This window comes from Chrysemys picta, chromosome 5 (genome assembly GCF_011386835.1).
Source record: "Chrysemys picta bellii isolate R12L10 chromosome 5, ASM1138683v2, whole genome shotgun sequence".
NCBI lineage: Eukaryota > Metazoa > Chordata > Testudines > Emydidae > Chrysemys > Chrysemys picta.
In genome coordinates this window covers 129,598,988-129,621,803 of record NC_088795.1, presented here as the reverse complement: position 1 = coordinate 129,621,803, position 22,816 = coordinate 129,598,988, and the positions used below count along the sequence as shown (strand labels likewise).

The following is a 22,816-nucleotide window of genomic DNA, read 5'->3' as shown; positions in this document are numbered from 1 at the left end:
TTCAATATTTCTGTTCCCAACAATCAGTATAAATACTGTGGAACAATTCAACTATACTTCTAGATATTCTCACTAAAGTACATTTCCTTTTCTTCTTCTTAGCCTCAGACAAGCTAGAGAACTAAATAAAAATATAAATGACCTTTATGCTGAGACATTTGAATAAGAGAAGAAAGGTGTTGCTGTGGTTAAAGATACAGGACAAGGCTTCAGAAGACTTGGGTTCAAATCCCAGCTCTACCACAGTCTGTAACCTTAATCGCTCTGTGTCTCAGTTTCCCATCTGTAAAATGGGGACAATAACACTTTCGTATCTTGCTGTCATGCTAAACCCATAAATACTTTGGGGATAAAGGCCTTATAAGTCTGTAGATACAAGATGTTGAGTGGCAAGAGAGATCTCTTACTACATATTTGTATACAAATCAGCCGGGCAAAATGTTCCCATCTGTATTGGCACTACCACAGCAACACAATCCAAATCCACTTCCAACATCCCAAGTGTCTCTCTCCTTAAACAATGGATCTGGTAATAAGTGTGGCCCCAATTTAGTAAAGTCCTTAAGCTTGTGCCTATCTCGAGACTTGTGAGGAGTCCCATTCACTAGACCAAGAAATCCTTTTGTGACAGATGTTGAGATGCCATGTAATAATCTATGAATACTGAGATATAATAATGTTATGAACACTGCATGTGACCTGTTCTGTAAAGGAAAGTTACAGTAGAGTATGGTGGGTTATTGGAATTTCCTGAATGAATGTATCCATCTGACTTAATAGGAGGTTGTGAGAAAAGCAGGCAGGAAAGCAACAAAATAGCTAGAGGTAAGCAACCCTCCCAACAAACACGGGGGTCAGGGAGGGAGGGAGTCTGAGGGGCAATTGTAAGACAATGGCATTCCTCCAGGCCCTAGGCCAAAGTGACATAGCGGTTCTGCTATCAAAGGGCTATAAACAGTTAAGCCTCCTCAGAAGAAGAAAGAGGATCAATTGTCAGCATGGGTGACAGACCCAGAGATAGGCTCTGTGGAGGAGTCTGAGAGAATAGGATCTTTCCCCAGATCCAGGGAACAGTAAGCCTTAGGAAAAGACAGGATAGCATATAGGGTGTTGATTGTTTTAAGATCTGTTTCTCTGAAAGTCTTTTGTACTAAATAAAGAATACATTGCTTGACGAATGCTGCCTGGTCACTAGTTATCACTGTCATTGCTCCAGAGGCGATGGAACTGCAGGCACTGAGAGTAAATCAGACCTGCTGAGGTAACCATGGTTGATCACAGGGGACTTCAGAGTGGGAGAATCACATGATTCCATACCAAGAGAGGTGATGGCGTGATGCCCAAGACCTGAGAGGGGTGCATTTGACGAGACCTGAAAGAGTCAGAGGTGCAGTTAGCTCAATAAATTGGACAACTTTGTTACACAATGCATAACTAATCTGTGGAACTCATTGCCACAAGATATTAGTGAAGCCAAGACCATAGCAAGATTCAAAAAAGAACTATGTAGTTATATTGCAGTAGCACCTAGAGGCCCCATTGTGTTAAATGCTCTACCTACACATCATGAGAGACAGTCCCTGCCCTAAAATTTATAGTCTACATATACAAAGGGTAGGAAGGGCAATAGAGGCACAGAGAAGGGAAATGACTTATCAAAGGTCACAGAACAGGTGAGGGGCAAAGCTGGGAGTAGCACCCAGGTCTCCTTACACCAAAGTAGTATACGGCTTGATAGTATTCATCACCATGTATTTTTGACAGGTTTCCACACCCCATTTAGGGCTTATGTTCTGTCCCCGTTTCCATTGGTGTCGAAGTTTGGCACCGTCTGCCATTTTGAAAAAAAAATTGATTCTTTTTTATGTTTGTATAGGGGAAATGTTGCGTGCTTGTGCTTTCATACATTTTCTTGATTGTTTAGAGAAAAAGATTGAAAGAATAGAATGAGAGAGCTTAAAGATTTAAAAAAGAAAGCTTTGGTAAGGTTTAGAGGAAAAAGAAGAGAGAGATTTTTGGTGAGGTTGAGTAAGGAGAGATGATTTTAAAGGCCTAGTTTGGCATGTTATTAAAGAATAGAAAGAGAGAACTTTTAAAAAATAAAGATATTTGTTTTAAAGAGTTAGTTTGAAAGTATGGAGGCAAGTTATTAAAGAAAAGAGAGATTTTTGGTGAGGCTTAGTAAGGACAGCTGTTTTTAAAGAACTAGTTTGGTATGTTATTAAAGAATAAAAAATTTTGAGATAAATGTAAAAGGTATATTAAATATAAGGGTAGGTTAAGAAAAGATCATTTAAAAAAATTTAATACTATTGAAAAATAGGATAAAAAAGAATACACCTGGCAAAAAAAGAGAATTTACTAAAGCAGAGACGGTTTAGTAAGCACATAGTAAAAAGTATAAAAGGAGGTTAATAGAAAAGCATTTAAAGTATTAAATACAAGGATAGGTTAAGAAAAGAGCATTTAAAGAGTTAAATAAAAGAGAAGCATATAAAGATAGGTTAAAAGAGAGAACAGGGTAAGAAAAAGGAAAAGAAATCCCCTTTGTAAACCTTCCAACTGTTCCTGGGGAAAGAGGCAACTTCCCAGGTTCACAGCCCCTCAGGTTAGTTATCTCCACCTTTGGATTGGACCAATCAGATGCTGTTCTACAGCTGCGTCATAGAATACATTTTCCTGAACCAATCCTATAGTCCCAAGATTTTTAAACAAGAGCCATCTCCCTTCCCTCCCCCTTTAACTGCCTTATTCTCATCTAAAGAAACAGACCTCAAGCATCTTTCCCACCATGTAGCCCTTTTACATAGGTGCTTTAAAAAAGGTTAAAACCATAATCCCTTAGTAACGAACAATTTTTAAAAGTTTTCCCCAATGTTTTAGACCAGGTCTGCACAACTTGTAAAGTGGCGAGGGCCATATTACTCCAAAGAAAACAGCTGAGGGCCGAACCCCCCCGGCCCCGCCGAACACCCCCCCCAGCATCACCGACTCCCCGCCCCCAGCACCACCCAGCCACCCCCGAAACACAACACCCCCTCCCAGCGCCGCCCGCCCCACAGAAACAACCCCCCCCGTGCTGCCGAAACACCCCCCCAGTGCCGCCCAGCCCCCCCCAAAACAACCCCCCCCCCAGCGCTGCCTGCCCCGTGGAAAAAAACCCTCCTTCCCCAGCGTCACCCTGCTGAAACAGCAGTATTGAACCTTGGTAATATGTTATAGCTGGCCCCTAAGGTAGTATAATCAAGGTAAAAGAAAAATGTCTTTTTGCTAGAAGTAAAATAAGATCTTCCCTCCACTTTGTAATCAATTGCCCCGTTGAATGAATGAGGTGTGGAAGGCAACACCTCCAGACAGCTGCAACCCTTGGAGAGCGGATGGGAGCCAGACCAGATCAGTAGAACAGGTCAGCCACCGACTTGCCGCTCGCCTCCTCAGCCCCCCACCGCCCCGGCTCACCCACTCAGCCCTCCTCCCCCACCGCCGACTCACCTGCCCTCCCACCACTGCCCGCCCGCTTGTCTCCTCAGCCCCCCACCCCCCTCCAGCTTGCCTACTGACCCCCCACGGGCTGCACAGTGAGCCCACCTACTCACCCCCCGCGGGCCGCACAGTGAGCCCACGCGGGCTGCATGAGGCCCCCGGGCAGCAAGTTGTGCAGGCCTGTTTTAGACTAACATTGGTTATTTTTTAGTGAGGACAATTTGAAGCTGCAGCAAAGTCCCTGTTAGCAAAAACAGCGTCTGTGAGTCAATGGATCAGAGATAAGAAGGCTGCTTCTTCCCCCACTTTTAACAAATAGAGGTGAAAGTTCTATTAAGTTTTGTATAGCTATAAACACTTTAAAAGACAAACCTATATGAAGACACGTCCCTTTATTTACAGTGTGTTTCAATAAAATAGAGCATGCAGAAACACCCCAGGTTTAAAACCACAGGTCCTTAGTAACAGCCAGTTTATATTCCCCTTATTCTGTAAACCAGTGGATCAGAGAGAAGAAGTTTGTTTCTTCCCCCACTTTTTAACAAATACAAGTGAAAGTTATATTAAGTTTTGTAAAGGAATAAACACTTTAAAAGACAAGCCTATATGAAGACAGAGCCCTTTATTTAACATTTTTACAGGTGTTTCAATTTTAAAAAAAAGAGCATGAATCTTAGTAACGGCTAGTTTATATTCTCCTTATTCCGTAATCCAGTGGATCAGAGAGAAGTTTATTTTCCTCCCCACTTTTTAACAAATCCACGCAAAAGTTATATTAAGCTTTCATTTTCTTAGGACTTTTAGATTTAAGTATGAATTTTTCTGTTGCATTATCAGAATGTCTTTGTTTTTAAATGTTTGCCACCCGCGTGCTGAGACTCAAGTAAAGTTCCTGTGTTTGTTCTGGGTCCATAGATTTTATTAAAATAATACATCACAGACTGGAGCTGTGGCTTTCTCTACATTTTCAAAACAGATTAGACTAATTAGGCTAGCCAGTGATCCATGCACTATAGTCTGCCTTAACAATGCTCTAGGGCAGAGCATCCTGCCCACGGGACCATCCTGCCCAGCCCTTGAGCTCCCGGCCGGGGAGGCTAGCCCCCGGCCCCTCCGCCGCAGCCTCAGCTTGCCGTGCCGTCAGCGCTCTGGGCGACGGGGCTCCGAGCTCCTGCCGGGCAGCACGGCTGCGAGAGCCGCCAGGGGGTAGTGTATTAAATTGCTCCCCGTAGGAATGTGCTACTTATGGTGTTCTACTTACGTCTGCCAGTCCTGGTGCTCCATGAGTAGCACATTCCTACGGGGAGCAATTTAATACAGTTTCGGAACCCCGATGTGGCCTCAGGCCAAAAAGTTTGCCCACCCCTCCTCTAGGGGTCACCCTTTCAGTTTGCTTCTTTTTTCACACAGATTCTTTCGTAATTTTTTTAACGCTGTTAAAGTTTTAACAAAGGGTGAGATTGCATTGAAAGACACTTTGTGAAAGTTATAACAAGTATTTTATTCCATTTACTGATTGTAAAAGACAAAAAACGTCACTTCGTGACTGCATGAAGCTCAGAGATAGCCTATCTGAAGAACACCCCTACTCTTGACTTTTCCCCATACTTGTAACACTTGCTAAACCTGCAGTGTTTCATTATATAAAGGGTTTTTGTTATATTTAACATGAAAAAGCAGTATTGACTGAGCTGTAACAAAACAGGCCACTCTTAGAGATATTTTATAGAAGTTTAGTGAACTAAAAAGGTTTAAGATACTAGCCTATCCTTTTAAAAATAGTGTTTTTAAAGTACCAAAACAGCAACTGGGTAAGAATATGAAAACTGGCAATTGAGGGGAGTTTACATGTGTTTTAATTAACAAAAAAATAAACAAGACTGCTTTTTAAAGTCTGGATTTATACAAAAAAAAACAAGAAAAAATTAGCATATGTAAAAAAGTTAGCTGGTTTTCTTTTTAACCAGCGATAAGGAGTCTGTCCCCATCCCCCCCGCCCCCCCCCCACACACACACAGCTTCCTACTTCCCCCCCCCCGCCCTTCTTCTTTTCTAATGTTTTTTAAAATCTAGACCGAGGACAAACAAATTTTTAAAAAAGCCACAGTCACAGAGATCAGGCCATAGGGGTAAGAAAGCTGTCCTGAGTTTTAGGGGGAATGTTGATAACTCTTTTAATGAAACAGTTTTGTAGACAGCCATTCTGTGTTAGATGTTATGGTTTAGCATGGGCAAGCGGTTGTCATTCGGAAGCACTTTCCTACTTTATGAGGTATTTTCTCCCCCATCCTACAGCATATCAGAAAGATTAACAAAAACAAACTTAAATATACTTTATAGCAGGACCTGCAAAGCAACAATTACAATTTTGTTTATCATTATCTTGTCTAAGCCCCTAGAGAATATATTTTGTTTTGTTTTTATAAAACACTTTTATGCAAACTGTAACCCTAGATGATGTACAGCATTAAATAATATGAAACAATAGATGAGAGACCAGAGACACTGTTGAAATCAGAGGGGTCATGATTAAGTCTTAATGCAGAGGGCCTGGGATGGAAAATGAAAAGGTACAGCCGAAGCGGAAGACGGTATGATTTAAGAGGGGTTCTGGGGCTGTTTTGGAACAGTCCAGATGCCCCAACAGCCTATATCCCTCACGCACAAGCGCCAGGGCTGGGTGGGGTGAGTGGGCCTTTGTTAGAGAAACGGGCCGTTCATATACCTCTTGTTGTTGTTGACAAACTGTAACCTAACTGCACATATACTATGGGGGCATCCTACTGCCCTTTTGACAAACCCCACACCCCTTGAACTCCATAAAAACACGCTTCACACAGTTATTTTCAACTGACATTTTATTTTACAACACGCCCTGTTTTGTTCCCAAAACATGCTCTAACTTTTAGTGTTTTTTCTTAGCAAGATTTTGTAATTTGCTGAACAAAGAAGACGGTCAACATTTCGCATTAAAGATTTATCTGTCGGTTTGATGATTTCATCTAAAACGCTATTTGGGTCCTTGGCCTCTGTCACTTTGTCCACCAATTCTGTCCCTACAGCTAAATGTTCCTGGGTTAAACAGAGGCACTGCAGCGCGTATTCCAATGTGATGATGATATTTAATACACTTTCCATACACAAACTACTGCTAATTTCTTAAATTTTACAGTTCACATCATCTAAAGACCAGTACACACACTCATGATGCCTCTGACCGGGGGCATCTATGGTTCACCCAGGACAATCCTCATTTTGTTTCTCACTCAGGTAGTGCTTGATGATTCCGTGCACAGCCACTCGCACAAATGCTCACATCACGGTTTTATGGTTATGAACTCGCACAGGCTTAATACCGAATTTCTCTGTCAAGTTTAGACAGTACAGGGCGGCCTATAGAATAAGCATCCCCTCTGTTTCAGCATTCTGTTTAGCATCTGGTTTTGGGTCTGGGCAAAAACAGATCGGGCCCAATCTGATCGTCCCTTCAGAGCTGTTGGTGTCCAGAACCTCCTGGATCAAGAGACCCCTGCAGCACGCAGCTTTTAAAAACAACAAACAACAACAATTGCAATATGTCTCTGTGCGGGCTTGATCCAAAAGGCTCTAGGTGCAGCCATCTTTAATCATCAGACCCATTTAAGTAGAAGCTCCTCCTTACTTACGGAGGGAGAGCAACGTCAGCTGTAAACTATTGGCTAAGAATGTCATGTGGCCTGGCTAAAGTAATAATCATAGAATCATAGACTTTAAGGTCAGAAGGGACCATTATGATCGTCTAGTCCGACCTCCTGCACAACGCAGGCCACAGAATCTCACCCACACACTCCTGTAACAAACCCCTAACCTATGTCTGAGCTATTGAAGTCCTCAAATCGTGGTTTGAAGACTTCAGTGTGCAGAGACTCCTCCAACAAGTGACCCGTGCCCCACACTGCAGAGGAAGGCGAAAAAACCCCAGGGCCTCTGCCAATCTGCCCTGGAAGAAAATTCCTTCCCGATCCCAAATATGGCGATCAGCTAAACCCTGAGCATGTGGACAAGACTCACCAACCAGCACCCAGGAAAGAATTCTCTGTAGTAACTCAAATCCCACCCCATCTAACATCCCATCCTAGGCCATTGGGCATATTTACCGCTAACAGTCAAAGATCAATTAATTGCCAAAATTAGGCTATCCCATCATACCATCCCCTCCATAAATTTATCAAGCTTAGTGTTGAAGCCAGATATGTCTTTTGCCCCCACTGATCCCCTTGGAAGGCTGTTCCAGAAATTCACTCCTCTGATGGTTAGAAACCTTCATCTAATTTCAAGTCTAAACTTCCTGATGACCAGTTTACATCCATTTGTTCTTGTGTCCACATTGATACTGAGCTTAAATAATTCCTCTCCCTCCCTGGTATTTATCCCTCTGATATATTTAAAGAGAGCAATCCTATCTCCCTTCAGCCTTCTTTTAGTTAGGCTAAACAAGCCAAGCTCTTTGAGTCTCTTTTCATAAGACAGGTTTTCCATTCCTCGGATCATCCTAGTAGCCCTTCTCTGTACCTGTTCCAGTTTGAATTCATCCTTCTTGAACATGGGAGACCAGAACTGCACACAATATTCCAGATGAGGTCTCACCAGTGCCAGGTATAACGGTACTAACACTTCCTTATCTCTACTGAAAATACCTCGCCTGATGCATCCCAAGACTGCATTAGCTTTTTTCACGGCCATATCACATTGGCAGCTCATAGTCATCCTGTGATCAACCGATACTTCGAGGTCCTTCTTCTCCTCTGTTACTTCCAACTGAGGGGTCCCCATCTTATAACCAAAATTCTTGTTATTAATCCCTAAATGCATGACCTTGCACTTTTCACTATTAAATTTCATCCTATTACTATTACTCCAGTTTACAAGGTCATCCAGATCCTCCTGTATGATATCCCGGTCCTTCTCCGTATTGGCAATACCTCCCAGCTTTCTGTTATCCGTAAACTTTATTAGAACATTCCCACTTTTTGTGCCAAGGTCAGTCATAAAAAGATTAAATAAGATTGGTCCCAAAACCGATCCCTGAGGAACTCCACTAGTAACCTCCCTCCAGCCTGACAGTTCACCTTTCAGTGTGACCCTTTGTAATCTCCCCTTTAACCAGTTCCTTATCCACCTTTCAATTTTCATATTGATCCCCATCTTAATTAGCTAATAATTCCCCATGTGGAACTGTATCAAATGCCTACTGAAATCGACGTAAATTAGATCCACTGCGTTTCCTTTGTCTAAAAAATCTGTTACCTTCTCAAAGAAAAGGAGTATCTGTGACACCTTAGAGACTAGCAAATTTATTTTTGCAACAGAAAAACTTGCAATTTTGCAACAGAAAAGCTTCAAAAATGGACTCCAACGAGAAACTGCTGAACTTGAATTAATATGCAAACTAGATACCATCAATTTAGGCTTGAATAGAGACTGGGAATGGCTGAGCCATTACACACATTGAATCTATTTACCCATGTTAAGTATCCTCACACCTTCTTGTCAAACTGTGTGAAAGGGGCCATCTTGATTATTACTACAAAAGTTTTTTTTCTCCTGCTGATAATATCTCATCTTAATTAATTAGCCTCTTAGAGTTGGTAGGGCAACTCACACCTTTTCATGGTCTCTGTATGTGTATATATATCTCCTTACCATATGTTCCATTCTATGCATCCAATGAAGTGGGCTGTAGCCCACGAAAGCTTATGCTCAAATAAATTTGTTAGTCTCTAAGGTGCCACAAGTACTCCTGTTCTTTTTGCAGATACAGACTAACACGGCTGCTACTCTGAAACTTCTCAAAGAAGTAGATCAAGTTGGTTTGGCACGATCTACCTTTTGTAAAACCATGTTGTATTTTGTCCCAATTACCATTGACCTCAATGTCCTTAACTACTTTCTCCTTCAAAAATTTTTCCAAGACCTTGCATACTACAGATGTCAAACTAACAGGTCTGTAGTTACCCGGATCACTTTTTTTTCCTTTCTTAAAAATAGGAACTATGTTAGCAATTATCCAGTCCTACGATACAACCCCTGAGTTTACAGATTCATTAAAAATTCTTGCTAATGGGCTTGCAATTTCATGTGCTAGTTCCTTTAATATTCTTGGATGAAGATTATCTGGGCCCCCCGATTTAGTCCCATTAAGCTGTTTGAGTTTGGCTTCTACCTCGGATGTGGTAATATCTACCTCCATATCCTCTTTCCCATTTGTCATCCTACCATTATCCCTAAGCTCCTCATTAGCCTCATTAAAGACTGAGGCAAAGTATTTGTTTAGATATTGGGCCATGCCTAGATTATCCTTAACCTCCACTCTATCCTCAGTGTTTAACAGTCCCACTTCTTCTTTCTTTGTTTTCTTCTTATTTATATGGCTATAGAACCTTTTACTATTGGCTTTAATTCCCTTTGCAAGGTCCAACTCTACATGGCTTTTGGCCTGTCTCATTTTATCCCTACATGTTCTAACCTCAATAAGGTAGCTTTCCTTGCTGATCCCTCCCATCTTTCACTCCTTCTAGGCTTTCTGCTTTTTCTTAATCACCTCTCTGAGATGCTTGCTCATCCGGCTTGGTCTACAACTCCTGTCTATGAATTTTTTCCCCTAAGGAGGAGCTTCTACTTAAAGAGGTCTGATGATTAAAGATGGCTGCACCTAAAAGGCCCTGGCCAACACCGGCAGTCAAGCCTCTCATGAAGAGACATTATATATATAAATAAATATAATATAAACTGTCTGTGGTTTTAAACCTGGGGTGTTTCTGCATGCTCTATTTTATTGAAACACACCTGTGAATAAAGGGATGTGTCTTCATATAGGCTTGTCTTTTCAAGTAATTAATTTTATTTCATTTATTATATTATTATTTTATACTTTATTCCTTTACAAAACTTAATGTAACTTTTACTTGCATTTGTTAAAAAGTTTGGGGATGAAGCAGCCTTCTTATCTCTGATCCATTGACTCACAGACGCTGTTTTTGCTAACAGGGACTTTGCTGCAGCTTCAAATTGTCCTCACTAAAAAATAACCGGTGCTAGTCTAAAACATAGGGGAAAACTTTTAAAAATTGTTTGTTGCTAAGGGCTTATGGTTTTAACTTTTATTAAAGCCCCTATGTAAAAGGGCTACATGGTGGGAAAAATACTTGGGGTCTGTTTTTTTAGATAAGAATAAGGCAGTTAAGGGGGGGGGTAGTGAGGGGAGGGGAGGGAGATGGCGCTTGTTTAAAAATCTTGGGATGAAAGGGTTGGTTCAGAAAAAAGAATTCTATAACACTGTTGTAGAACAACATCTGATTGGGCTGATCCAAAGGCGGTGATAACAAGCCTGAGGGGCTGTGAACCTGTGAAGTTGCCTCTTTCCACAGAAACACTTGGAATGGTAAGATCTCTCTCTCTCTGACTCAACCATGTGCTGTCAATCTTTGCCCTTTGCAAAGGGGCTTTCTTTTCCCTTTTCTTGCCCTGTTCTTTCTTTTAACCTATGTTTAGATATTGAATCTATCTAAACTCTTTTTAAATGCTTTTTTCTTAACCTACCCTTATATTTAATGGTTTAAATGCTTTTCTATTAACCTATCTTTATACTTTTTACCATGTGCTTATTAAACAGTCTCTGCTTTAGTAAATTCCTTTTTCTTGCCATGTGTGTTCTTTTTAAACCTATTTTTCTCTTTTATTTAATGTTTTTAAATGTTCTTTTCTCAATCTACACTTATATTTAACATTTTAAATGTTTCTTTCTTAACCAAACTTTATATTTTTACCATGTGCTTACTAAACAGTTTCTGCTTTAGTAAATGTGTTTTTTTTTTTTTTCATTTAATTTTGGAGGCTGAGAAACTAGCCCATGATGTTTGCTGACATCACATCCTCCCCAAAAGCACTATGTCCTATCAAGCCAGACCAGCGAATTCATCTTTGCTCTGCTGCGCCTTTCTTGAGAACAGTCAGCACAAGGAGATAATGGCCAGATTCGTTTCTTTGCTGTTTTTTCTCAGTCTGAACTTGTGTGAGTACAGAATCGCTGTTTAGTGTAACCTCTTTAAGCAGGGTAATTAATAATGGGAGTTTAGGGTGGTCTCTCCAGAGTCATCTGGATGGAGGAGTCAAAACAAAGGTTAAAAGGCAAACAAACCCACCAGATTAATTTTCAGTTTTGTGTTTTACTTTGTTTCTGCGAGTGAATAGAGCAAATGGCCCAGAGCCTGAGCTCAGTCATGCTGGTGCAGCCAGTGGAGATCCTCCAGATTTACTCCAGCATGACTGAGAGCAGAGTCCGGCCCAAGGATTTTTTGGGGTTCCAGAAATCAAAACTAATGCATTATTTTAAAAAACTTGGTATCTGTCAGTGTAACCTGAGCTTTCACCCAGGTGGCTTCTCTGCATCAGATGATCTATTGAACTAGGGCAGCCGGTGTAAGGACTAGGGCGATCGCCGAGCACACTGTAGAGCTGAATCCTGGCAGTCGCTGAAACAGATTATCCGAGTCTGCCTGAGAGTGTGTTGATCCCTTAGCCCTGTGCATGTTCTTGGTTCACTGCTCTGGGTGTTTGCATTGCACTAATCAGCGAGGATGGAGCTTTGAGTGAGGTCTGAGACCCCAGTAAGGGGAATACAGCTTGCGATGGTGCTGAGGACGCTCTTTGTGGATGGGTGTGACTGTGCTGATAACTGTGCTGGGTGGATTTCTCTCCCTCAGGCTTAGGGTGACCAGATGTCCCTATTTTATAGGGACAGTCCCGATATTTGGGGCTTATTTTTATATGGGCTCCTATTACCCCCCACCCCCGTCCCGATTTTTCACACTTGCTATCTGGTCACCCTACTCAGGCTGCTGCAGGTCCGAGGGCCAGAGAAGCAAAATGAGTGTGAAGCTCCGCAGCGGCGGCAGCCCCCTAACCCTGAAAGCCCCGGTGGAGTTGGAGTGTGTGATCTCAGGCCCTGGGCTGTCCGACAGCGGTGTCTCCTGGATGCGCCAGCACAGGGACTCTGCCCCCCAGTTCATCTTGTTCATTTCCTCCCTCGGCCGGGTGGCATCAACGGAGAACGGAAAACCACCCGCACGCTTTGACGCAAAAAGAGAATCCAAAAACTACACACTGACCGTGAAGTCCTTCCAGGAGCAGGACCAGGGCAATTATTACTGCATCGTCAAACACAGCCAGAGGCTGCACTTCAGCTCCGGGATCCCACTCCACCTGCCAGGTCAGCACCAACCTCACCCCATTTCAGCCCCCTCTGCCTGGGCCTGAGCCCCAGCATTCCCCCTCCCTCCCAGCCCAGCATCATCCTTATCATCCTCATCACCCCTCAGACCTGGCCCTTTCGTCCTGTGTGCCCAGGTGGGCAGGTGTCAGGGGTCCCTGTACAGAGCCTTCTGCCCAGGACGCCCCTCTCAATGTTTCACTTTCCCTGAATGTCTCAGCCACGTGGACTCCTGGCATGTCCCTCACCCTCCTTCTCCGTCACTCCCCTTCACCTCCATTCACTGCCCATAACTTCCAGCAGTTGGGTGTCCTGAGCAGGGTGTAGGTTTCCCCATAGGGTCCTAGTGATCCCCCTCTTTCAGGAGACTGGAGACAATGGGATAGATGCCTCCTAACTTTTCCCTCCCCGTTCCCAGTCATGCTTCAGCATGGATAATGCCGTAGGAATGATGCTCAAAACACTGGCATCCTCTTCTACCCAACAAACCCCATCGCTGACACCCCCTTGTACCTAACAAACCCCATGTGACCCGGGTCCCAGTGGGGAGCCAGCTGTGGTCACTCAATTAGGGTGAACTGCAAAGAATGAGGCAGACAATTCCCATAAAGCTGGTGGATATTCCAATACTTAGATTTACCAAGACAGCATAAAACAGCTTCTTTATTACCTTATGGATTACTCAGAAGTCCAAACAACACAGTTCCCTTAAACTGATCCAGCCTCAGGCCTCCATCCAGGTACCCATGTCAAATATGATGATTTCTGAAAATCTTATTTCATCATATAAAAGAAAAGGGTCTACCAATCCCAAAGGATCAGACACATTACCTCCCAGGTTGATGAATGTTTCAGATCTTACCCAAATATATGCTGCAGCCAATTCTTATTAACTAAACTAAAATGTATTAAAAAACAAAAGAGATCAAGTATGGTTAAAAGATCAATATACAGACAGACATGAGTTCAATTAATTTAGGTGCAGATTCATAGCAGAGATGGGGAGCTTTGTGGTTGCAAAGAGTTCCTTTAGAATTCAGTTTATAGGTCATAGTCCAATGTCCAAATCTTATACAGTATTCAGGATGCACCAGCATAACTGGGACCTCAGTCTTGCGACTCAAACTTCCCCTGATGAAGTCTAAGCAGATCTGAGAGGACAGATTTGGGACTCAAGGATCTTTTATACAATTTCATGTCTTTTGACAAGTTGGAATTCCTCAGGGAACAAAAGGTAATTAGGATGACTTTGAAGAAGGTCCATCACCTGTATTTAGCTATGCGAATTAACGTAATCCCACTTGCTTGTTCCTCCACCATTCACAGTACATTTCAAAGAGAGATGAATACTGAGATAGCCCATGTTTACAATTCATTTACATGATAGGATGTTCTTTTGACCTCTGAGTTATCAGAATACAGCATAGACAGGGACTGTTGATTACATTGTCCTCCTTACTCATACATATGTAAATACACAAAAACACAAACATTATCTCCCCACATGTCTTCTGTGGGTTATTTATTTTGCAGGATGTTTAACCCTTTCTAGCCATGCATCACACCCCATCACTCACAGCCCCTTCTACCCAACAAACCCCATCATTGACACCCCCTTCTACTCAAGAAACCCAATCAGGGCCGCCGAGAGCGGGTTCGGGCCCCGGTGAAAAAATTTTGGGGGCCCCCCAGCAAGGGCAGACTGGCTAAACAGGGCTGACGAGAGGGGGGGGAAGCTGGGCCCCGGGCCCCATTCCGGACCGCCGGGCCCCAGTAATTTGTACCGGCTTTCCCCCCCTCTCGTCGGCCCTGAACCCGATCACTGATACCCCCTTCTACCCAACAAACCCCATCATGCCAACTTCTGCCCAACAAACCCATCACTGACACCCTGAGCTACTCAACAAACCCCACCACTGACACCCCCTGCTACCCAACAAACCCCATCACTGACACCCCCTTCTTCCCAACAAACCCCTAAACATTAAGAAAATATTTTAAACAATCAAACCTCAAACCTTACCCAAGCAGAGTTTTGACCCCAAAATGGGATAAGTGCCAGAGACTCCGTAACATCCACTAGGGGCTTTGCTATTGCTACTGATTTTATGTGGACTGGAAGGCACCCAGATACTATGATGATGGGGTGATGGGTTGGATCACAGAAACCCCCTTGGGAACTGCCACCTGATGTGCCAAGACTACTTCTGCCCCTGCTTTCCCTCTGCCAGCCTGGGAATCCAGCACCCTGTCTTGCTGAGCCAGACACACCCGTCTGTTCCAATACAGACTCAGGGTCCGAACCAAGTGCCCAAAAGCTGCAGACTTAACTGAAAACAGCTTACAGAAATGTTCCTGTCTTTAACACTGAGATACCCAACTCCCAATGTGGTCTAAACCCAAATAAATCCGTTTTACCCTGTATAAAGCTTATAAATTGTTCGCCCTCTATAACCCTGATAGAGAGATATGCACAGCTGTTTGCTCTCCCAGGTATTAACAAATACTCTGAGTTAATTGATAAGTAAAAAGTGATTATATTAAATACAAAAAGCAGGATTTACGTGGTTTCAAGTACTAACAGAAAGAACAAAGTGAATTACGAAGTGAAATAAAATAAAACACGCAAACCTATGCCTAATATAACTGAATACAATTGAGTACAGATACAAATCTCACCCTTAGAGATGTTTCAATACGTTTCTTTTCTCAGACTGGACACCTTCCTAGCCTGGGCACAATCCTTTCCCCTGGTACAGCTCTTGTTCCAGCACACGTAGTAGCTAGGGGATTCCTCATGATGGCTGCTCCCTCTTTCCCTGTCCCAACCACTTATATATCATTTGCATAAAGCATATTCCAGTTACACTATAGTCACTCATTAGCATATTTTTATAAAATCATATAGACTGCAGCGTCACAATGGGCAGCAGGATAAAACCAGATTAGATAGATAGATAGATAAAGGAGTTTGGAGTCTGTTCCAGGACTGGGATTGCCCCAGGAGGTCCCTACAGAGTACTCTTGGCTGGGGAAGGAGTTGCTGTCCACGTGAGCTATGGGTACCTGGGGGCAAAGCCTCTATTGGCTCTACTGGGGGAGTGAGTCCTGGAGGGAGGGACAGAGGAAGGCAGTGAGAGGAGATGAAGGGACAGAGATTGACTTCACTACCTGTTGTTTCCATTCTTGTTTCCAGCACCCCCCGCCGCAGCCCCCTCTACGAAGGCGACCACCCCCCAGCCCAGCACCAAGGAACCCGGGGACTGCAAACACTCCCCAAACTTCGGCTCGTCCCCACAGCTTTGGGGGAGCCAGAGCCCCCAGCGGCGGGGCTGGCTGTGATTTCACAGGCCCTGGCTGCTCACTCTGCACGCAGCATTCGCTCCCAGGCTCGCGCTGGCTTTCCCGGGCTGAACAGCCCATTGCAGAACAATCCCCAGAGCGCCAAGCTGTGCTCACTTCTTAGCACACACAGCCAGGCATGCCGGGGGGACAGCCCCGCTCCTGCCCCTTTGCCAGTGCTGGGCTCTGTGGGAAGCACAGGGCGGACAGGGAGATCCCAAGCCCAGGTTTGCCGGCCACATGTTTTCCCTGCGGAGGGAAACCCGGCGGCTCGTTAAACCAGCCCCGCCGATAAATTCAATGGCTCACGCACGAGCACCAGCCCCGTCCTCCCCGCTGGGATCGCTGCCGAGTAGCAGAAACGGCTCCCCCCACTATTGGCCAACATGGGTCATCTCTGTCTCCACAGCACGTGGTGCACCCTGCACCTGTCCCTCCCCTGCAGCAAGTGCATCCCGCACCCCCACCCACCGCCTGATCCCTCCTCTTGGAGCGGAGCCGGAAGCGGAGGATCGCTGAAGCTCCTGGTTTAGTTTTATTTTTTACGCTATTTTGTTTCTGCAGCGAAAGCCCCAAAGAAGGGGCTGGGTTTATCCTGTGACTTTTACATCTGGGTCCCCTTAACCAGCGCCTGCCTGCTCCTCCTCATTGCCCTGCTGGCCACCATCACAGTGTGTCAAAGTAAGTGACTCCCCTCCATCCGGCTGAGCCAGATACTCCTTAGCTCCCAGGCCAGAGAGCAGCATTTAAATTTAAAAATTGTCAGTGATGGTGACTCCACCATGACCCTTGGTAAATTGTTCCGATCGTCAATTACTTGCACCGTTAAAATACGCCCTATTTCCAGACTGAATTTGTTTAGCTTCAGCTTCCAGCCATTGGATTGTGTATTTCTATAACGGGTGAGTGTAGGGTGACCAGATGTCCCGATTTTATAGGGACAGTCCCGATTTTGGGGTGTTTTTCTTATATAGGATCCTATTACCCCCATCCCCTGTCCCAATTTTTCACACTTGCTGTCTGGTCAGCCTAGGTGAGTGGCAAGGAGATTCCCCCAGCAGAGAGCAGCCTGGCCATGAAAATAATTTTGACCAAAGATGTGGCCTGCTTCTTTGTGCTAAAATAAATGGTTCTCCCATATATTGGGTCAAATACAGCCCTGGTGCAATGTCAGTGGAGTTATGCCAAGGATGACTTTGGCTAAATGGGCCAGATCCACCGTTGGTGTAAATCTGCAGAGCTTCATTGAAGTCAGTGGAGCAATGGTAATTTACACCAGGTGAGGATCTGGCCCAATATGTCTTATTATCCCAGAGTACGTTGGCAACAGAAATGGATTTCGTGACCAGTGCACAGGGGGATCTTTACTCAAAAAAACCTCCTTCTTTTTCAGGGTCAGATCTGAGTTACCTCGTGTAAATTTGGTTGTGCTCTTCTGGCAATCCATGCCGCTTGCCTATTGTAGAAATAAGCGTTGCAAACAAATGTTCACTGGCTTTCCAGATTGGTATCGATAGCAAACACTAACGTACAGTCAATGCTCCAGTTTTGAGTTTTAGTCCTGAATACAAACCGAAGGCTCAATCCTGCAGCCATTAATCACACAAGCGGCTCTTATTCATGGGAGCAATTTCATTGACTTCAATAGGACTGTGTGTTGGATAAAGACTACTTGCCTTGCTTAAGGGTTGCCCAAAAGAAAACTAAAAGAGACAGTGGCTGACCCAAACCTCAGCAAATATAAACACCGCTCTAGCATGCAGAGGATAATTTGGGAGGGGGGGGGGAGAGAAATGCCAGTAATGTGTTGCTGCAGCGTCTTTTTTCCTAAACAATGACTCGCTTGCTAATTCTTTCAACTTCATCTTCTTTTCTTTTTAAAGAAACCAGAAGACGAATGTGCAAATGTAAAAGGTTGGTAAACTTCCATTTGGGGGCATTTTCTCTTTAGTTCAGTGGCTTCTTGCACAGCGTGTTATTAAGTAAATTGATACCACAAGCCATAAAGTCCCACGCATCAGCCCCCTCACATGCACACAATATTACTTCTGAGGGTTTGTGTGTGTCATTAAGTCCGGAAAATCAGCCTTAAGGTTCTTGCTTTAACCTTTTCCCCTTTGTTATTATTATTTACAATTTAAATACAGTAGCACCCAATATAGGGTAGGTGCTGCACAGGAAGACAGTTCATGCCTCAAAGAGTTTGCAGGCTGCAGACTTTGTGGATATGAATTACAGTAGGCCCTTTCATTAGTGGATCACGCAATGTACCTACCAAATGTTACATGTCTCCGTCACGGATAATAGGGGGAAGTATAGTTTGTTTTTCCAGCAGGCGTGCTGTCACATTGGCCCGTGTTATCTAAGGGCTGCAAGGTGCTGAGCCCTCTGGACCGGACCCCAAAAATATTTTAGCACATGCATGATCCTATTGAAGACAGTGGGATTACACACATGCTTAAAGCTGAGCTGTACTTAAATCCTTTTCTGGATCAACTGAGGCAGGCAGGTTTAAATAGTTCTAAATGACTTCCCGAAGATCTACAGAAGATTTTTTAAACAGGGGCAAGTCACACTTGTGTGAGCCTCATTTTACACTGTCCCAGTGAGTGCACACTAGGGATTTGCACTGGTGGAACTACAATGGTGCACAAATCCATACAATAGACAAGCCCGAAGTGTCAGGGTTGGGATTAGCATTTAGACAGACTTAATGAATGCTCAGGGTGGTATTTTCAAACCTCCAGAGCCTTTTCTTTGGCAAATCCAATGCCTGCAGACGAAGCTAAGCTCACATTCCCCCTTCAGGACCCACATATGTCAGATTTTAAATTTCAGAACAAGCTATTTTTGAGTTACCTACATGTATAAATTCATCGGAGAAAAATTTACATCAGAAAAATATTAAATATTTAAATAAAATGTTTTTAATATCTCTCTAAGACAGAATGGTTACCAGATTGTTAAAAGGTTTTAAAAATGAACTCCTAGGCTGAGATCAAGCATTAGAAATTGCTGTCCAAAGAGTAATGTTTTGTGAAAGGGTTTTAGAATGAAAATGCCTTCTGATCTTTAAATATAACACAGCGATCACAGCATTGTGACCACATCATAGCAGCTTAACACAGAAACCTAAAAAATATATATGCCTCTATTATCTCACTCTATCTCCAGTATGAGCTATGTATTGCCTTGCAAAGTGCCATTCTAATCCACTGCAGAGTGTGTGTTACAGGCCCCCTCTGCTGATCTACAGAGGAAGGAGGTTGTTATGGTCAAGAGCTGAGTGTATAACAGATTTTTTTTCAGTTTGTGGGTTGAACTGGGGGGGAGAAATGGTTCAGTTAGAACCAAAACTGAATTTTTGCTATTTTTCCTTGCCAAACGAAAAAAAATTTGTTTCAGGTCAAATGAAACGTTTTGTTCAACCCAAAACAAGGGTTTTTTTTGGCTCAGTTTTGGATTGTTTTGGGGTGCCTTTTACCCTTTCTTTTTCTAAAAGTTAAATTTCAAAATAAAATACCATTTTGAAATCAAAACTCCATATTTTTCATTTTGAAACAGCTGAACCGATACACTTCAACATTTTTGAAAATAAAATTCCAATTATTTTCGGCCAAACTACCCACTAACTTTGACCCTAATTCGCAAATAGTTTTGGTGACCTGAAAAATGCATTTTGTGGTTGAAAAAAAAGTCACTTAGCTCTATTACAGCCCCCAGCTAGAAAGGGTTGATACCCCAGTTCAAACCCCGGTGTGTTGGCCAAGAGGTCATCATGCCACGACATATCTTTTTGTTCTGTGTTTGTACAGCACCCAGTACAATGGGGCCTGGGTCCATGACTGGGGCTCCTAGGTGCTACTGTAATAACAAATAAAAATATTGCCTGTTTGCCTACCCAAAACTCCCATTGAAATTCCTATGCTATGTTAGTATGGGAAAAACCTAACAGCAGAACTATGGAGTGTAGAACCAAAACTGTGAGATTCCAAGTGCCTCAGGAAACAGATTTTCTGTGCATGCCAGAAAAATTATATTTTAATTACTTACATTACCATTATTTTAAAACTTTCCCCCCCAAAAAACTTAGCAAAGCAATTATGCCTTAGTGCGTCAAGTTCATCTGTTGATATGTCATTTGTGCACAAAATGAAATCTTGGGAAAATGGGAACAAGTATGTATATTTTTCCCGGCTCCATTCAAAAACAGCTGAATGGATTGCACTCAAACTTCTCCAGAAATTCACCTGAGGGTTGACCAAAGATTGGAAAGTTTCAGGCCAGAAAGAACATCTTGGAGAATGTTAGAGCTAGGAGCTGTTAAAGAGGAAGTACCAGTTTTCTTTTTGTAATGTTAGGCATTTAAACCTTACACTTTACCATAGTCAATAAAATGAATATCACACATATTCATGGGAAAAGAGAATTAAAGGCCCAATCCTGAAAACCTTTATTCACAGGAGTAGCCCTTGCTCTGGTGAGCAGTTCACTGATTTCAATAACAGCTCTTCAGAAGTCAGTGGTACGACTCAGGGTATGTCTAAACTACCCGCCGGATCGGCGGGCAGCAATCAATCCAGCGGGGGTCGATTTATCGCGTCTAGTGTAGATGCGATAAATCGACCCCCAAGCGCTCTCCTCTCAACTCCTGTACTCCACGAAGCTGAAGTTGCATAACTTAGATCAATCCCTCCCCTTCCCCCTCAGTGTGGACCAGGGCTGATATGATAAAGGACTGCTTCTCAACAGCATCTGGCCCCAGGACTGACACAGGCAACTTCAGGGTTTATTTTTTCCACCGCAAATGAATTTTCAGTGAAAGTATGCTCTGTACACTGAGCTAGATCTTCAGCTGCTGTAAACAAGCGTGCATCCAAAGGCCCCGGAGAGGCGCAGATTTACACTGCTTGAGGATCTGGCCTGCTAGACTTTCCTTTTAGCTGAACCTGATGAAACAGATTACGATAGAAGAAGGTGATTCCAGACATTACACTGACAATCCTGGGCCTAATCCTGTGTGCAGTCTAGGTATCAGACAGGAGACGACAGATGGATACAGACATACAGAGGAGTACAAGGAACCAATGAGACAATATTGGTCAGCATGACAGGCAATGGTCTCAGAGCACCAGCAGCCTCACCATTGTCAATTTTTTTGTAGGCATCACAGCCAGAAAGAGTTTGAAGGAGGGATTTGAAGGAGGATAATGTATTAGTTATGCAGATGTTTATGGGGAGTTTCTCCCAAGCATGAGGGGCAGCATGAGAGAAAGCACGAAAGTGCTTGTTTGAAAATTTAACAAGTGGGAGATGGAGTCTGATTTCATGGCCTATCGGAGGCAGTAGTTGATAGGTTGTGAGGGGCCTTGAAAGTAAAGACAAGTCTTTAGTCTTAGAAGGATTCGATTTTTATCAGTAAATGTCAGTAAACACTGATTTCACCGCACACACACAAACCGACAAAAATATATTTCCATCAATAATTGAAATTTACAAATAGGCAAAGTAAGAAAAATGCTGTTTAAGAACTTATTAGTCAACATCCTCTTATTTATTCTTGTGAATTAGGCTTATTGCAAATGGACTAGCAAATGAATAGTAAAAACAGGTATGACTGCTTGATTTAAGGCTATTTACTTTGTATATTTTGACATGTGATGTTGACAATTTGTGTTTTAATGGTTTATAAAGCTCTAACTTTAAAGCTTTGAATTTCAACATCTAAGGTCATGAAATAATTGTCCATCCCCCATAATTTCCCACAATTGTGAACATTTTAATCGATAAAAATAGAAAAAAGTCTTAAAACCCATAAATTGTGCAACTGTAAATGCAGAAATTGATAAAAATCTAAAAAATTGCTTTAAAATAGACATTGACATTATCTTTCAAAATTATACAAAAAATAAAAATCAAATTCTGCCAAGCCTACTTATGTTTGATACAAGACTTCTCTACAAAGTACACATTTCGATCTGTGGTTCTTAAACATTTACATATATTCTTAAGATCAGAAGCATCCCAGGGACCACATGCCCTTTCCCCCTCCAAGTCCAGAAGCCACATCTGCCTTGCAGAAATCAGGAATCTTAGCTACGTGAACAAGTAATAGCAGGACAGTATAGCAAATAAACTCAGTCTGACATGGTTGATACTGACAGCTTAGTTACTTCCCTCCTTTTTTCTTGTGTCTATTTCCTGTTCTCTGCGCAGAACCTTATAGTACATTCTACTGGATTTCCCCCAGTTGCCTGCAGCCCCCACTGCCCTAATCAATCCAGGTCACTTTGCATTATAGTTCTCTTCCCTGAGTGCTTGTAACTCCTGCAGGTCTGGCACAGCAGACAAATTTGATCATGGTTGTACCTCTTCCAAAAAAGCCACAAGCTAATTCTTGCCATTTTATCAAAAGTCTCATAATATTTAATGTTAAGGTGCTAACTCCAGGAGTCACGTGATTATGTAAGAGTCTCGACTTTCATTTAAAAAAAGACATTTCTAGCCCTCATGATTTCAGAGAAATCCCTGAAAACATAACCCGAGTGTATCCCAAAGGCTCAGAAACCAGAGGCAAATAAAAAAATCCAAAATGCATTATTATTATTTTTTTAAATCTCATGCTTTTAAAGGCAGTCTCATGATTACTGGGGCCCCGACTCATGATTTTTGATGTTTGGGATTGGCAATACCGTGTCACAAAGAACAATACGAAGCAGCTGTACAGGATCCAGATTGGGGACT

The 22,816-nt window shown here is 43.0% G+C and overlaps 1 protein-coding gene across 2 annotated transcripts in view; it reads left to right on the top strand.

Moving 5' to 3' along the window:
* CD8A (CD8 subunit alpha) overlaps positions 1 to 22,816 on the top strand; it is a 37,958-nt gene that overhangs the window by 11,897 nt on the left and 3,245 nt on the right. Inside the window, exons 1-5 of one of the 2 annotated variants that reach the window (XM_065597245.1) lie at positions 10,741 to 10,903; positions 11,356 to 11,533; positions 12,356 to 12,730; positions 16,637 to 16,753; positions 17,956 to 17,986. In XM_065597245.1, coding sequence (XP_065453317.1) covers positions 11,410 to 11,533; positions 12,356 to 12,730; positions 16,637 to 16,753; positions 17,956 to 17,986 — 647 coding nt within the window. In that variant the 5' untranslated portion in view covers positions 10,741 to 10,903; positions 11,356 to 11,409. Of the gene's footprint in view, positions 1 to 10,740; positions 10,904 to 11,355; positions 11,534 to 12,355; positions 12,731 to 16,636; positions 16,754 to 17,955; positions 17,987 to 22,816 lie in introns of those variants that run through there. The other variant, XM_065597244.1, reaches the window with a different exon arrangement.